Source organism: Mastigoproctus giganteus, chromosome 7 (genome assembly GCF_048544385.1).
Source record: "Mastigoproctus giganteus isolate SK-2022 chromosome 7, ASM4854438v1, whole genome shotgun sequence".
Lineage (NCBI taxonomy): Eukaryota > Metazoa > Arthropoda > Arachnida > Uropygi > Thelyphonidae > Mastigoproctus > Mastigoproctus giganteus.
Window position 1 is genome coordinate 29,403,855 of NC_143581.1, and position 17,011 is coordinate 29,420,865.

General features: G+C 34.9%; 2 protein-coding genes across 2 annotated transcripts; both read right to left on the minus strand.

The window, feature by feature from the left end:
• Positions 1–2,116: 2,116 nt before the first annotated feature.
• LOC150082770 (uncharacterized) lies at positions 2,117–8,942 on the minus strand. Its single transcript, XM_090378277.1, has 4 exons — positions 8,841–8,942; positions 6,999–7,092; positions 4,097–4,149; positions 2,117–2,527 (listed from the first exon to the last, which is right to left on the minus strand). The coding sequence occupies exons 1-4, from the start codon at positions 8,940–8,942 to the stop codon at positions 2,117–2,119; spliced, it is 660 nt and encodes a 219-aa protein (XP_090234403.1).
• Positions 8,943–12,510: 3,568 nt separating this feature from the next.
• Positions 12,511–16,189, minus strand: LOC150082771 (uncharacterized). Its single transcript, XM_090377592.1, has 4 exons — positions 16,118–16,189; positions 14,824–14,865; positions 13,730–13,764; positions 12,511–13,201 (listed from the first exon to the last, which is right to left on the minus strand). The coding sequence occupies exons 2-4, from the start codon at positions 14,843–14,845 to the stop codon at positions 12,830–12,832; spliced, it is 429 nt and encodes a 142-aa protein (XP_090233718.1). The 5' UTR covers positions 14,846–14,865; positions 16,118–16,189; the 3' UTR covers positions 12,511–12,829.
• Between the last annotated feature and the right edge of the window lie 822 nt (positions 16,190–17,011).

The window sequence follows — 17,011 nt, forward strand, 5'->3', positions numbered from 1 at the left end:
TCTGTCTGTCGTTGTAGAAGTTGATATCTTAAATGAATTCAAGGAAGAACTAGACAAACCTTTGGAGGGGATGGATAGGTGAATTGGGAAGTATCTTTAATTTATTTATTTATTTAGGTTGATGCTGTATGAGCTTACTTTCTTGCATCATATGTCACTACTAATGCTAATATTACTGATATCTCGCTTTATATTCCTCCCTCTCTTTGAATGCCAGCTAAACATACTGTATGTCAGAATGGCAAAGTAGATCTCTCGTTCCTTCCTCTTTCAGAGCGAATTTCCTTTATATTGCATTACTTGAAATAAAGAGCAGTTCCCTATTGACACACATATGTACAGTTTACCTTTATGGAAAGAGTAACAAAAAAAAACCCGCAGATTTTAAAGCTAAATGAACTGTGAAGGTTTTGTTGAGCTTAAAGGAATATTTTCCCACAAAATATTTTTCTGTTTTTTTAATGTTTTGGTTTTTTGAGATTATTTGTACGTATTTTCTTACTCTGTTAATATTTATTTACTCTTTCCTTGTTTTCTAACTGGCTGTATAACATAGTTTTTATAAATATTTATTTATTTTAAAAATGTTTTTTACTGTGGACGTCCACGATCCTCTTTAGTAGCCTCTGTCCTTAAAATTGAGAGTGATTGCAGACAATAATGCATCAAATAATATTCATATCAGGCTTAACGTTTTCTGGACACCCCATATTCCATTTAATACTGCAATACAGCTGATTTTTATGCATCATATTGATATGGAATTGGTGTTATGTGGAGGTGGCATGAGTAATCTACGCGGCCTGCTTGGTTTTTCCACAGACACCTCCAACATCTTATGCTTTTTTTTTAATACGCTTTACCCTTTAAATTATTATTTGTAAATTCCATAAAAAATATAGAAATGCTTATTCAATGCGCTCTGTAATAAATACTTTGAACATTCTTAACAGCAATGCACACACTAAAAACAAAACGTAAACTGCGCATTAGCTGTATTTTTTTAATGATGCTGCTTAACAGTTTTTCGAGGTAATAGTTTCATCATTAAATACTAATCCGAATCAAACAAAAATTGAAAATGAAGAGGGGGTATCATTATGATAAATATATACCACAGAAATCAATAGCCAGTGAAGCGTTTAAAAATCCTTTACCATTGCTCTTAGACGAATTGAATTATAATTTGAATATTTGATGAAATTCAGAAGCTTGCATCGGGAAGAAAGACTGACATCTTTCAAGCAGCGACACCTTGATAAGTATTTTAAGCTTCATTAGCACGTAGAGTGCATAATGTGTAAATAATAAATGCAAATTACTGTAATTTTCTCTCATTAAATTTTTCCTGCTTTCATTTTATATGTAGATAGAATGCATTTTAAATCGATTATTCGGAATACCCTCGGTCCCAACTATTTAAAGATTATGTTGTATTTTCGTTCACTAATTTGAAATCGAAATTTCTTAATATCCAGTTCATTTTCCTTGGTACAACTGAAGTCGATAAAATTATTAAAATCCTGTTTGTAAAAGAAATATATTCCATTGCACTGTTAATGCCGACGTGTAATAGTGGTAAGGTGCAGGTACGAAGTTCCGCATGTTGCAGATACAAATGCGCATCTAGCCACAAATACATGGACACAATTTGACCACAGTAGCCCTTGAGCCAATAAACCCACACTCCAACAACAAATATATGATCAACCATTATAACCTCCAGTAACCAACCCCTGTTTATTTGACAGAAGTTCACATTACCAATCACAATATCTGATGGACCTTAAGAAGTTTATTTCCTGGCTGTTTTTAATCTCTTGCGCATCATAATGTTGTGTGCATCAGAAAGATCAGTAAACTATATTTCAAATGCAACTTTATTAGGCCTGACGTGAAGTTCGTTTTTTGACAATGTAGATCCCCCCGCTCTAAACACATGGTAACTATGGCAACACTCGACAGGAAGATGAATGAATCGAATTATGACTGTACAAGACACTCCATCCCACTGAGAAAATCCCCATTACTCCAGAACCATTTAATTCGACTAGTGGATGACGTCATTGAAGTTCAGAATGCCACTTGATTAGGAAGTTGTATTGCAACGACTATTTTAAGGTCCTTCGACTTCCGGATAGGGAACTTCCCTGTCTCTGCTTGCTGGGATTAGGGGCTCGGCTTTCTGGATGTCTTGGTCTGCTAGGAAGTAAACATTTGGATCACCGGCTAAGAGATTAGCGTTCAGGTAGTAAAAGTCACGAGCGTTTTCGCATGGAACAGCGTCTTCGTGATGGGCGCAGGTGAATGACAACTGGTTGAAGACCGTCTGGTTTCCACACATGAAACTCCATTGGTAGTTTTCGTGTTTTCCGTTCTCGAAGATAGCGGTATGACACACATGGAAGATTTGACAGTGGTTGTCCATATCGGCGTAGTAACCATCGCTGAAGCAATTGAAAGTGCTTTGGATAGGGCCCACTATCAGCTCAGCACCATAGGGAAGGGCATAGGCTTGTCGTTTTTGCTAAAGATAAAAATAGATAAGAATGCTAAGTCAGTTTTGAAACACTGAAATGATTTTTCGAATTTTTAATCATAATTCTGGGAAAAACAAAAACCATAACAGAATCGTAAATTTTTTTAAAAAACTTTAATCAGAAACTTTTTAGTTCAAATTTTCATTTCTTTTTCTTTAAGCATGCTGATAAAATGAATTACAATTTTTTTACTTATTAGTAATTTAGCATTATCGATTTACTGCTTTTCGCAGTACTTACTATATTGTAAAAAAATATTAACTAAGTATTACGAAGAAACAAAACGTACTGCAATCTTAAGCCAAACAAGAGGAACGATATTTTAATGTGCTTTTTTATTTAATGTTTTTTTTTTTTTTTTTTTCCTTTTGGAATCCAGTGTATATCTCTCTACCTGAAGTATGTACATGATAAAACAGATGCTAATTGACGATATTTACTTTAATTTACAATATTTTAATAAAAATCCAGTATTTATTTAAAATTAAAATAAATACTGGAATAGAAAATTAATATTAGAGGAGATTCCTCGAGCGTCAGGGTTAAACATTCAAAAACAGACAACTAATAAAATAAAATAAAATACCAAAAATATATAATTAAAGTAATTAAAGATTAGACTGTGTTAAAAATAAAAATAAAACAAATTATTAAAAACATTAAAATGCAAGGTTGGATTAAAAACATAAAAGTAAGTAAATGGGACAGGCAAGTAGCTTTCGAGGCGAAGAGTTTCTTTGTCAACTTACTGAAGCCTACGACAGCAGGTCAACTATAATACAGAAAGAAAGCATTGCGCATGCATACTGATACCCAGTTGTGGACCGCGTTTGGCTAAGAAAAGAAAGAAGGAAGGGCAGGAATAACGGAAGAAGACATTAACTGCCAGATTCGTGTTGTTTCTGTGACGTACATTAGGCAAATTATTCCCAATCCAGCGTTGAAATAATAGATCGACCTAATAATCCTCGCCATCTCATCTCTCGTGGTTAGAAGCTCTCCATATAGCTATGATGGGTTCCACCATCAATCGTAATGCTAAAACTTGCATACATCCTCCTATGGAGGCCTACGTTTTGCAACGTGATGAGTTGATGGCAACCTACAGTAATGTACGTCGCAGCAACAACGCTGAGTCTGGCAGTTATGTCCTATTCCGTTATTCCTGCCCTCCCTTCTTTCTTTTCTTTTCTTCGCCAAGCGCAGTCCACAGCTGGGTATGAGTACGCACGCTCAAGGCTACCTTTATGTTTATAAAGAGGATCTTCATCTGTTTATAAAGAGGATCTTCATCTCGAAAGCTACCTGCCCCATTTTCTTGATTTTACGCTTTTAATCCAACCTTGTATTTTAATGTTTTTGATTAATTTGTTTTAGTTTTATTTTTAACACAAGTTTTAATTATATCTTTTTGTTTCAATAAATTATTGGTATTTTATGTTATTTTATTTTATTTTATTAGTTGTCTAATATTGTTTTAGTATAGAAAATATAAATAAAACTAAAATATAATTAACTAAATGTCTTAAATGTAAAGAAAAAATTTAATTTCTTACTCTGTGAGGTTTGGGTTGAGAATTGACTTGAACGCTGCCAAGAATAACACAAACTGCAAAGAAAGAGAGAAAGACAGATTGAAAAAAAAATTGCATTAAATACATAGAATGCACACACAGTATTATATACGTCAAAATGACTGATCACCCTAAGAGAGCTAAAATGGAAAATCAAATAAACGAACTGGCTATAAGTTGGATCGCATAGTCGAGCTTTATGAAACCGGATGATCAAAATTTAAGGTTCTGTTTCGGGCGCAAATGATAGAGGGATATACATGCGAAAGAGGTATACTGTCTAATAAAAGGAACACCAAACTGAACATCAGGAATCATGATGTGGAGAGCCATCTCTTATGATAGCCATTAACCACCGATTTTTGTTCAAGGTTGGAGGTTATTCAAGTGAAATATTTCTACTCTTTCTGTCCTTTTTTATATTCTGCGTACTTTTTTTTTACTAAGAAACAGTAACTTAATTTCATACATACTGATGATTTGCTTGACGGTTCTTCCTCCAGATCTTCTGGCGATCTAAATGGGCTGAACCATCAATTCAAAGAAGTCTAAGTATATAATTTTTAGTTTACCTTGCACCACCCGCATCCTAAATCTCTGAATTTCCATTTTCTAATATCTGCTGTAAATCCTTTAGGCTTCTTTTGGTTGGGATTGATATGATAAATGCCGTGTCAATTTGAATCCATGGGATTTATTACAGTGGAAAACTCCGATTCGTGATTTGCTAGATAATCCTGTTTTTTCTGGTGTTAACGAGGAATAAGAAAAAGTACCAATTATTTTTTTTTAAACTCTGGCCTGAAACTGTTTTCTGTTTGGGATATTAGAGTACACAGCTTGGGCAACGTATATCCCCGAAGTTACTAGTTACATGAATGCTACATCACTTCATGATGCATGGAACTGCCTAGTGTGGACTGTGACTGTCTCTTATCCTCTGCAAGTCTCTTATCCTCTGCAATGGGTGCTGGTCATGGAAGACGGAGTCTTTTTTCCTTAGATTTTGACATTATTATTGTCCTCTTAATCACTCATCAGGGAGACAGTATTAGTGTCCTCTTGATGAGTGATTATATTTGGCAGTCTTGGGTTTTTGTGATTGCTAAACTTGAGTTTGATGTATTTTTGTATATAAATTCTTCTGACAGTTTCTCTGCAAAATGTACATACTTCCCTTGGGTCCCCCTGATTTGATCTAGGAGGACGTAATGAGACGGAAACTCCAGCCATGCCTCAACAGCTCAAACTATAGCAGTTTTAAGGGAGCAGTTAACCAAGGATACAGGGATATTCCTAAAGAGGATATCAGGCACCTTTTTTGACTCAGTGCTAAGACGCATAACGGCTTGTACAGCTGTACAAGCCGTTGTACAGCTGTCAGAGGGGAAATTATTAATTTGAAAATTAGCACACTTATAGAAGTTTGCCGTTTTCTCCCATTAAATAAAGAAATTTTGTTGTTTTGACATTTATTGCCTTTACCCTTGCCTATTTGTATACCAAAGCTCGCATAAATTACTATGTAACTTTTTCTTGAATAACTGTATTCATAATCAGAGTCAATCTTATAATTAGACATAATCGCTAGTTACATAGATAATACGCCATTTAAAATTATCATTATTTAAATGTTGTCACACATAACATTAATTATAGATATTTAAAAGCAGAAATGCGTTTCCAGTTGTTTTGTTGACGAGTCTCACAGTTCGTACAGAAGAAAACATATGCAGTAGAAAGTTATATAATATGATAAGGGCCTAAACAACAACGCCAACAACCAAATCGAAAATATGGGATCAGTTGGGTTGCTTTTGATATGCGCTGAGGCAATTAAATTATTCTAACAAGCACTCAGTAGATGGGGAAGGTTATGCAGAAAAAGTGCAACGTTCTAAGAAATGTCGTCCTAGAACTGATTTAAATCTAATTTTACATTTACGATAAATGTATAATCTCTAAATAAACTTTGAATCCTATTATAAAACATGACAGTTACATTATAGGATTACGAAGCGTCTTTATTGTGCATAAGTCAGCACTTCAATTATCTGCTAATGGAATTATGCTCAGCATATTTTAAGTAACTCATCAAATTAAACCATCAATTTTATTTTCCATCTTTGTCTGTTATTCCGTTCTCCAATCGAAAGGCGCAACAAATGCGAATACATCGCCTATAAAATGTGATTAAATATTTCATACCCTAATAATGTAAAGAATAATAGATCTAGGGCTTCTAGTTTCCATTAATATTTTATACCTCAATAAGGTACCACGTAGCCGAGTGGTCAGGAACGGGAGTACAGTAGCACACGCTCTTTGAGTAGACCGGGGTTCAAACCCCTGACTGCTAAATACGGTCGTTCTGCCAACCCGCACTGGACCAGCGTGGCAGATTATGGTCCATTTCCCTCAGCATGAATTGTTGAGGAGGCTTCCATCCTGCAGTGGGTTGATAATGGCTGCACTTTACCTTTTACCTCAATATTTATATAAAATTAATATAAAAAAGGTGAACTGCAGCCATTATCAATCCACTGCAGATTTATGATATTAAATATACTTCATTTTAAATTTTAAAATCTTTAAGTAGCACAAAAATATTACAAACGTTGATTTATTCGAAACGGTAGATTTTGCACTTTTAGGAGATTGGAATGGGCACAAAAAATATTCACCAATCATCCGTATTTGATCCATTTGATCCTGAATAGAAGGTTGAAATTTCTAATAAATCAATAGATATACAGATTTTGGTTCGATACATAATTCAACAAATAACTTGAAGATGCATTTATTCGAGGATTTTCTTATAATCCCTCCACCCCATTATTAATAAATCCACTGAAATTATGTTACAAAATATTAGTCTACTTACCGAGTAACACAAGGATTTTCATTGTATCTGGTTCAGGTTCCTGTATAGTATAAAAACAAAGAATAAACACACGCAATGTTTTTATAACTAAATTCTAAAATATATTTATAATTAAAAATTATAATTTAGATCTAACATACACTAGAGTACATTTTTGATTTACATAACTGAAAATATATTTAGTGAATGGGGATCAACGATACAGCGCACGCGCATTAAATTATAATTGGCCGAGTGTTCCAACCACCAACGGATTTGTTCAGCAACTATTTCATTTATATGTGGTTTGTTATTCTGATCTTCTAAAGCTATCTCAGCTTTGCTAATTTGAGCTAATTGCAGCTCTGTACGTGTATAATTCCGCGTACACTTGGAACCATAGACGTACAGAGCGAGTACTATACCCGTAGCATTGGGATTCACACCAAAGTTTTGAGTTGTTGCCACAAGGTACAAACAGCTTTGCATTCTTTATCAACAAATAATTAATGGTGAAATTATAATTATAACTGATAATTAAATTATATTTTTGTTCAAAGTTAAAAAGAGGTTGAGTTTTACCGAGACATGAAAGATATTACTTTTCAGCTTTGTAACGAAGACGCTGATTGTGGAAATTGAAGGAACTATGAACAATGGTCCATGTAACGAATCCAAAGCGAAGCGGTTTACAAAATTCACCCTGACCATTCTCATGTCATATACTTTAATATCAATAGTAATTGATATTAAAGTGTATTACACGTCGAACACTGTAGTACTGATGAATAACTACAGCTCTGAGATCTCCATGGAAAGTGGAAAAGGAAAGAGATGAAGGGAGGGGCATGGTTCTAATATCTACATTATAAGATAGGTTTTACCCAATTAAAATTTCGTTGATGCACAGGAAGAAAACGTATATTTTAAGAATGATTCAGACTATTAGGGGACTTAAATATTACCGCAAGGTAGTGCATATATAATCAGAATTTATTAGCATAAACTGTGCTGTATATTACTTAATAAATATGAAGTGTTGTAAGTAGCGTGACAAGAAAGAGAACAACTCTCTCTCTCTCTCTCACCGTACAGTATCTGAAAGAGAATCGTGTTGAAAGACGGGCTGTCAAGCGAAACCAGCCGGATGCTGAAGGAACATTCCAGATAATGCTGTTGTCTCTTGTCACACTAAATTCTCTTTACTGCTGCATGGTTAAGGTCAATTGAACTGACCAGACAGTCTCCACCCATGTCAGGGTGGGCGGACATGCAATTGCTCTAGTTAAAGGAAACGCGTCTGGGTGGTCCTGTCTTCGTATACACGTTAGAAGGCTTATCGCAAGCTGGGGAACTTGATCCAAAGCCTTCCAAACTACTAACGAGCGAAAATCAGAATTCAGTGATTCTTAAACATCGAGGTGATGCTAAAGATGTTAAATGATAATTCTAAGAAGGGCTGGTGAGAATGTGCCTCGGGCACAATGTCCATTGAGAGACATGGGGAAACATAGTCTGCTGCCTACCGATTTCCTGGTACTCAGTCTGAGCGTTGTACAGAGCCACCTAAGATAACACTTTCTTTACTGAACTAAGAAACCCAAGTAAAGAAGCTTACCTTTACACAGGTGTCCACTTGCCGAACTGTGGCCCGCCTCTTTGGCCCGATTATATATAGACGCTCGTGGCATTCGTCTCGATAGGTTATTAAGTTGCCGGGGCACGTTCTTGTTCGCCCTCTCCCCTTTCCTCCCTTTTTCTTCACGTGACGTGGTCAGCAGCTAATTAGTTGGCTGTTGATCTACCGTTCACCTCCAGGGTGTGATGCATGGACTACACTGACGAAGGTGACCTTGCTCTTACCGTTGACCCTGATGCTATAGACCCTTTTTGATGGCAACGGTCTAGGACGGACGCAAGTATGGCAGAGTCTGTTGACCTCCGTAAAATCCCAGCTTGTGACATCGTTGATCGATGTCGAGAATGTAGCTTTGCCTACAGACATGGCGGGTTCTTCACCACGCCGTCGCACCCCCTTTACCCTTTGCGGCGGATTAAAAAAGCCTCTCGAATAATCGTGATTTCCAGCGGGAGAGGTTTTTCATACGCACGCGAGAACGTGGATTAGCGATTTGCGAACCCCTACAAGAGAATAGAACAATAACGGCATTGCGAGATTTCGATCACTTGATCAAAGTGGAGAAAGATAACGGGCGGGTAACCTTGGCGATGTGAATGATAGCTTTGCCGGATGCGGGCTAACATAACTTCGCACCTGTCATGACATAGTTTAAGTTCCTTTCATAACTACACCCTTCACTTCTAAATGCTATCATGCTTTCCACTTTAAGCTATGAGAATTTTAGATTACGACTGGTAAGGTTACTTGAAAAGATTCATTTGCTGCCTCCGTGGCAAATCCAAGATGGCGGACTACAGACGAAATGAGTTGTCATGTTGTCATGTGTTGCAAATGTCTATGCCTGAAGACAGCCCTTGTCTATTGATACAGAGTGAGATGTGAACAGTGACGCATTTAGATATTTTATTTGGTGGAGGGAGGGTTTGTTTTTTTCGACACAAGTGCGCATAACAGACACGCACCCTTATTACATTAGATTACTAATATTAAAATACATAAGCTGTATTACTATATTTGTATAACTTTAAGATTCCATTAAAATCATCAACCAAATAATTAATTATCCGCATAAAACTACTGGGCCTAAATAAAGGATCAAGATTCAGTGAACTTTTTTTGAATTAAAAAAGGGAATAAAGCATTTAATATAGGATTTGCAGTATTAAACTTAATCTGACGTATAAGGAAATGTAATGTTCAGATTAAGGAGAACAACAACCAGTATTTAAAATTTGTTAATTATTTATAAATAAAACGAAGTTTAATCCACAGTTGCCTATTGTATGGAAGAGTATGAGGAAAACCTCTTCGATAAATATATTTTCTACGAAATAATAACGCTCTGTCAAATTTAAAGAAGTGACCTAATAACCTTTTTTTTAATAAGTTCTTTAATATTTGTACGTTAGAGATATTTACTAGAGCAGAAAATTCTAAAATTTGCGAATTTTAGAATCTATGAATAAATATCAGACTTTTATATGCAATTTAGAGATTTCAAAAAAGCGAAAAACAATAGGCAGTAAAATCGGATCCGAACTCTTTATGGCATATAACATAAGAGATAATGTTGATATTTTATAGCATAACTATGTAAAATCTCATGCTTTTTAAATTGTGAAAAAATATTAATTGGAATGTGTATGCCGTTGTCAGTGGAGAACGCGATGGTGCAGTAGTATACGCGTTTTGAGTTTTACCTAGAAGGTAAAAAATTATTATTTTTTACCTTCTAGGTAAAAAATAATCATTTGTCCATCTATCAGAACGCTAATTTTACGTTCTCTTGAAGCAAAGTTGTAATGTGTCTATGTTGCAGTTTCTCTTTTAAAGAGGACTGACTTGATCACATCTTTTTTTTCTAGACTATCCTGAAAGAAAATAAGTTAAAAGTTCTTTATAGGTGAAGACGGTAATGCAAAACTTGCTATTTTATTTCCATTATCTGCAGTTAACATTTTTTCTTTGTTTTCCTGAAAGTTAATGAGAAAAATATTAATACTTAATCACTTCACTAACGATTTTAAATGATAGGGCTGGAGCCTGCATGAAACTAAGTTGTGGGACCCTTAATTTAGAAGGCAAGACATAAAACAAAAGTTCTTTCGTTTCATGGTTTATTGGAACTGTGCTCTCTGAAATCCGAAGCATAATATCTTGATAGTGATATCATCTTTAAAGGATAAGTTTGAAGAACCTTCATATACCTCGAAGACCTATGTCTGTTCTTTATTCAGAATGCCTCAACGATAAGATGGTAATTATATGGCTTCTCGTCCATTTGGAAAGTTTGATGGTTTTTTTTTTTTTTTTTTCCATTCCTCAAACAGCTAAACCGACCTTAGAACATTCAGCGCAACTGATACTGCGTGACCTCACTTTCCTTGGTTAATGCCAATTTGTTGCGACCCTCTATTCCAACAACCTATTTCTTGATGGAATAAAGGTTCAGAAATTTAAAAAATATTCACAGAACTATCCGTATTGCTAATACATTAAATTGTCTGTACTCTACCTAAAAATTGTCTAATAGTATTCTTTTATCGTTTATTAAATTTACTTAATTCTGTATCCCTTAACCATGAAAAATGAAATTGGTACACATACACAAAAACCAAAGAATTCGCAGTGATCAATGAAGATATTTCTTCTCTTATTTTGCGCTAAAATAAGAGAAGAGGAAAAATCAGTTGAGAACAATTCAGTTCATTCTGATTTGAATTGTTTTTATTGGTTATCTTTAGATATATGAAATACAAGCAGAAAACAGTATAGTTCTACACGAGTGGTCGTTCCTGTGACGTGACTCGTTCTGGTAACTGATTGCAGGACTCGCTATAGCTTCAGATGTTCAAATGCAATCGAAAGTTTAAAACTTGAAAATTAAGCGATATTTTTGATATTATTTGATTATTTTTATAAGAAGAGATTACTGGTTACTAAAATCGGATTTATTTACCTTTTGCATTTATAAAAATGGAGCTTAAATAGTTCTCCTAGATATGTTTTAATCGATATTTTTGTATTTTTATAAATTCATATTGTTAAAATATTCGTTCACTTCATTCTGTACGGGCATTATTCCGCCAGGAATGTACATACAGTCTACAGATTTGTTTAAATTGTTTTGTTATCATCAGTACAAGAAATTTGTGATGAATAATGTCAGTGAAAGCTTGTAGTATTTTAAAAATACCGTTTATCCCGACGTATAAGTCATCTCCATTTTTTGCCTTGAAATTTCGTGCTTAATCATACATGCGCTGTCAGTTGGCCCTCCTTTTCTATCGCATAGTCGTATATTACAGTAAAATATGGATTAATTATGTGATTAAATGATGCTGCTTTATTACACAGCACAGTAAACTGTAAAGAAGGCGGTAAGCGTAAATAGTACCCCTTATGTAGGAGATCACGAAACCAAAACCAACAGTAGTAGTAGTAGTAGTAGTAGTAGTAGTGGCATGTGATTGGTGATGATGTGTTATCGCTCTTATTAATGTTATAAGTGTACATAGGAGGTTATTCCTAGGAAATAAAAGTTGGGAAATATTTGCCTGAGATTTTAAATGTTAAAAGAAGAAAGGCAGATATTTTAGTCTAGGTATTTCTTTTTCTGGGTATCATTGCTGCTTTATAGTTTAATGAATACTGAGTTTCCATCGGTTGGAAAATTCTCAGGCTCATGATAGTACAACATATGAATTACCTAAGTTAAACTAAATAAGTGTTGGTATTAGACAGATTATTCTGTCTAAGACAGAATATTCGAATTAAATATGTTGTTTGGTGAATTTTTTTTTTCAGTGAGTCCAATTAAATGAACATTCAAAGAACATTTTTATATATATTGCATCATACTGGTATAATAAACAAGAGACGAAACAGAGCTTCTTTTCAAATTGTGCTTTTATTGCCATCTTCGTTAAAATATGTACAACACAAGCAAGCTTGACTATTTTCGGCACCATCCCACATTCAATGCAACCACTCCAGTGACAGGCAGACAGACATTTGTGTAGTAGATAGGCAGCATTATACAAGCGCTATAAAAAGCATTATCCACAGATTGCGTACACACCGCTATACAAAAACAATAAAAAAAAAACTTCTACCAGGAAGTTGAACGAAATTACCGTAGTCATTTGTTCCGATATGTCGACTAAATTTCTTATGTGACTGGGAGGGAGATGCCCTCCGTGAGATTTGTTTACTGACGGGCGATGAGTGCTCTGGCTCTCTCAACATCAGCGTCAGTATGGAAGAAAAGCTTGGGATCGCCAGCATTCACGTTGGCATTCAAATAGTAGAAATCTCGAGCACTAGCGCATGGCACTGCGTCCTCTGGGAAGGCGCATGTAAAGGACAATTGATTGAATATGGTCTGGTTACCGCAAAGGAAACTGTACTGCAGGAGTTTCGATTCACCATCGGGTTCCAAGGCTGTGTGGCAGACATGGAAGATCTTGCAGGCATTGTCTATGTCTGCATAGTAACCATCATCTGGACAGGAAAAAGTAGTCTTGACAGAACCAACTAGAACTTCAGCGCCATCTGGGAGTACATAAGCCTGACGTTTGGTCTAGGAACAAAAGCAAAAATCAATGATAAAAAGTTACAATTATCATTATTTTTAATTAACAAAAGGCTAGTTATAGGAATGGGTTTTTTAATTCCTTTAATAAGTTTAAAAAAAAAACGTACTTAGATGGCGAGATTTAGTGATTAAATATATTTATTTCACGTTCGAAAACTAGACATTTGGATACTACTGTGCATGCGTTTGGCAGCCTCATTAAAACCGACTACAAATTATATGGTATATCAACGTACCACGTATTTCATTCCTTTGGCTTTAATTTTAACAACTAATATATATTATTATTTATGTCAGATATAGTATTACTATTTAATAATATAACATCTTAAATTATAACTTGTTATTTATCAAATATTACTGCATGATTAATAAATAGTATTTTGTTTAAAGTAAAGCAGCATTATCAATCATAAAAAAATAACTTCATATTAAGAATTAATATATTAAAAAGTAACCATTAGTTTTATTAATGATGAAAGGCAATATGACACAAATATTAATAAAACTTACCCTTGTAGGAACGGCAAAAGCCACTCCAAGGCAAACTGCAAGAAGGAATAAAAATCATCGTGAAAAAACAGAAAATATTTTCATTTATAAACATCTGTACTCCATAACAAGAATTACACTGTCTACGCTAAAGCAGTAACTCAAATTATCTACCCGGATGTTTTCGCTGGGCGCCTCCTAGTGTTCATTAATATAATTACAAAAAATATATTTTTAATTATATAAATATTTTTCTTTTTCTACCTTATAAATTATTTTTATAAGAAAAAAAGTAATTTTTAAACAACGTTTTTGTTTATTATTAAAATAAAATATTCTATATAAATATTCTTATTTTAATAGCTCGCCTCTATTAATAAGTTTAATTTATTAGAAGTCTTTATTATTGATGCCCGGTGAATGAATCTTAAAATGGAGGAGGACAGCTGAGCATTAAGATGTTTGAAGAATTTAAAGCTGCCGTTGAACGAAAACAATGTTCGGCTTTTGCTACAAAAGCCCACTATCCACTGCCTGCAGTAAGAGGAAAAATCTACCTCCTGCTATTTTTGATGACGCTGCAGAAGCAACATCATTTGATTAATTTGCTCGACTCGTCTTGTTTGACCAGATGGGAGGGTGCATTGAAAAAAAACAAAAAAAAAACGAGTTAGTCACGATAAAGGCCACATAAAATGCCATAGGTCGTAGACCCCAATTTTCCTTTACAAATTTTAGCCGCAGGATTGTTAAACAGGTGAGAACAGATAAGCCTAGAAACATACTTTTCACTTCGGTGGGTAAGTGGTGTGTGTTTGTGAGCGGATAGCAGATAAATGAAATATTACCCTCTTTTTTAACTTTCACTTTTCAAATTGGTTACTTCATACAGTAACTAATTTACCTTAGCCGTTAAAAAATAAAAGACAGTAAGAATATTAGAATCTCATCATCATCAGAAGGATGCTACAAGAGAATCATTATGAAAGAGTCACTTGTAGCATGAAATTAGATCCCGCTTTACTGTTTCTATGATAAATTAATGTTTAATGTCGTCTAAGATAAAATACTTAAGAATAATTACGACTAGATGAGAGGTTGTACAAAATACTTACGTGCAAAGATGAGAGTCTTCATTCTATCGGATATTGGTCTTTCTATAAAAGAAAAAATAATGCTTTTATTTGTATGAAACATATTTTATATCTTTAAAACATTTTATGTTGAAGTATTAAAATTTAAATGAGCATTATAGACTACAAGATATTATTTTATGTACTATTTTATAAGCGATAATTGTTAACAAGGCAACTGTGGTTTGAAAAAATAAACAGAAAAAAGTAGGCGGTAATGTGGAGAAATCTTAAACTAGCGATAGATGCTATTTATTATAATATATCTCACTTTTAAGAGAGCTGCCTCTGCTCAGTTACTGAGTAACTATTTGCACTCACTTGGTTTTCCTCCCCTTATTAGCTGGAAAGGATCGGCAAAACAGCAGCAAAGATGAATGGAATTCGCTTATGAATAGGGCAAAAATCTTCTATTTTTGGGAGCGAATAACTAATCTCATAGTGCAATACCGCAGCAATTCATGAATGTACTCTAGCTTAAGAAGCATAGGAGTGCATTTAAAGAATGAAAATTTAGTTTCTAGTTTTTCTTAGCGTGGAAATAATGCACAGGATATTAGATATATTGCCAAGCTTAAAGCCTTCTTAAGATCTGAAATATTACAGAAAACTACCAAAAATTATGATCCCTATATGAAACCAAGTAATATAAGATCATCTAAATCACTTGTTACTGATACTTTCGACTTAAGAGACTACAACGATATCGTTACTTACCTACTCTTAACTTTGTAGTGCGTTTTTAAAAAATGTCCAGTCCGCATGGTTTGATGTCAAATAGATAGGTTAAAATATATAAGAAATGTGCCATTAAGGTTTGGCACTACTGTAATATGAATTTTCCAAGTCTAACAACTAGGCGTTCATTACAAACACTAAAGTCCCTTAAAACCAAGTTTCCCAGATGTCATTATAGATATTGAACAGTCACATATACATACATACTACGAAAAATATTGCGAGGTACTCATTTACGAAAAACTAGCTAACATATCGAGTTAAGAGATTACGTAGCGAATTCTCCAAGTACATTTAAACAGAAATTTTAAACCTACATTTAAGAGAGTCAATAGAGAAAGTAAACAAATCTGCTAACAATAATTCGCGGCGGGGCAACCGAGATCCTTATACAGAAATTAATTCATTTATCACAAGGAAAGTGGTCAAAAGCTGTGGAGGAACCTGCGATGGGTCTGCTATACACAGGAAAATCCTTAAGAATAAGCGACACCGTTAGAACGACAAGAGAAGTGGGAGAGCATTGGAGATGACTCACCTGGACGACTACTGAGTGGTCCTGTGATCTAGGCCATAAGACGAACGATATTTATACTGAAGATGACCGGCATTAGCATGTACCCACGTGGGATAGTCGCGTGCCTTGAACAGCAGCCAGTTAACACTACTACGATTAACTGGAATTTTTTGATTTGTAAGGTATGTCACAATGGGGGGATCGCTGTGGAATAGAAATAACCTTATCACGGCTCTGCATCATTGTGCATGATCTCTGACCCGAAAGAGTGACCTAATCTGGTTGTTGATTTATCTTTTTTAGGTTACGCAGGGGTGTAGGAACGTTTATTGTCTAGAGATGCGTTGATGATCCTGCTCTGTTTCTTCTTCTTCTTACGTCCGGGGCTCTGAGTGGGGATTACCTTGAAGTGCAGCCTTGATGTCATCTCATTATAAAACCGCACAAAGAGGAGTTCACGCGCCCCCTTCGTGATCACCATGACGACTGGACTTTACTAGTATTTCTGTATAACCGGCAACGCTAATAAATTCTGTTTGAATTCTCACTAAGTTCTTCCCCTTATCTTCCGAAGATGTCAAGTAGGAGCATCTTCGGTGGCCTCTTTCGTCACCCCCTCCCCCCAGGAAATGCTTACGGAAACATAACCAGCTTTCTAACGGGGAGAGTAAATATGGGTGAAGAAAAGAAAAAAAAAAAAACTCCCCAGGCAGGTGAGAGAATCTCAATTAAAAGCGGAAAGAGAGACGTGAGCTACATCAATCCTGTCTTAAAATACGCGGTTATCCTGGTTTCCCAACCACCCCCCATATCGTATTTTTCAGCCAGACGCCTTGAAATTGAACATCCCTATATTTCGTTTTTTAAAAAAGCGCAACTGGTTAGAGAAAAACCCTCTAATTAAGCATTCTTTGA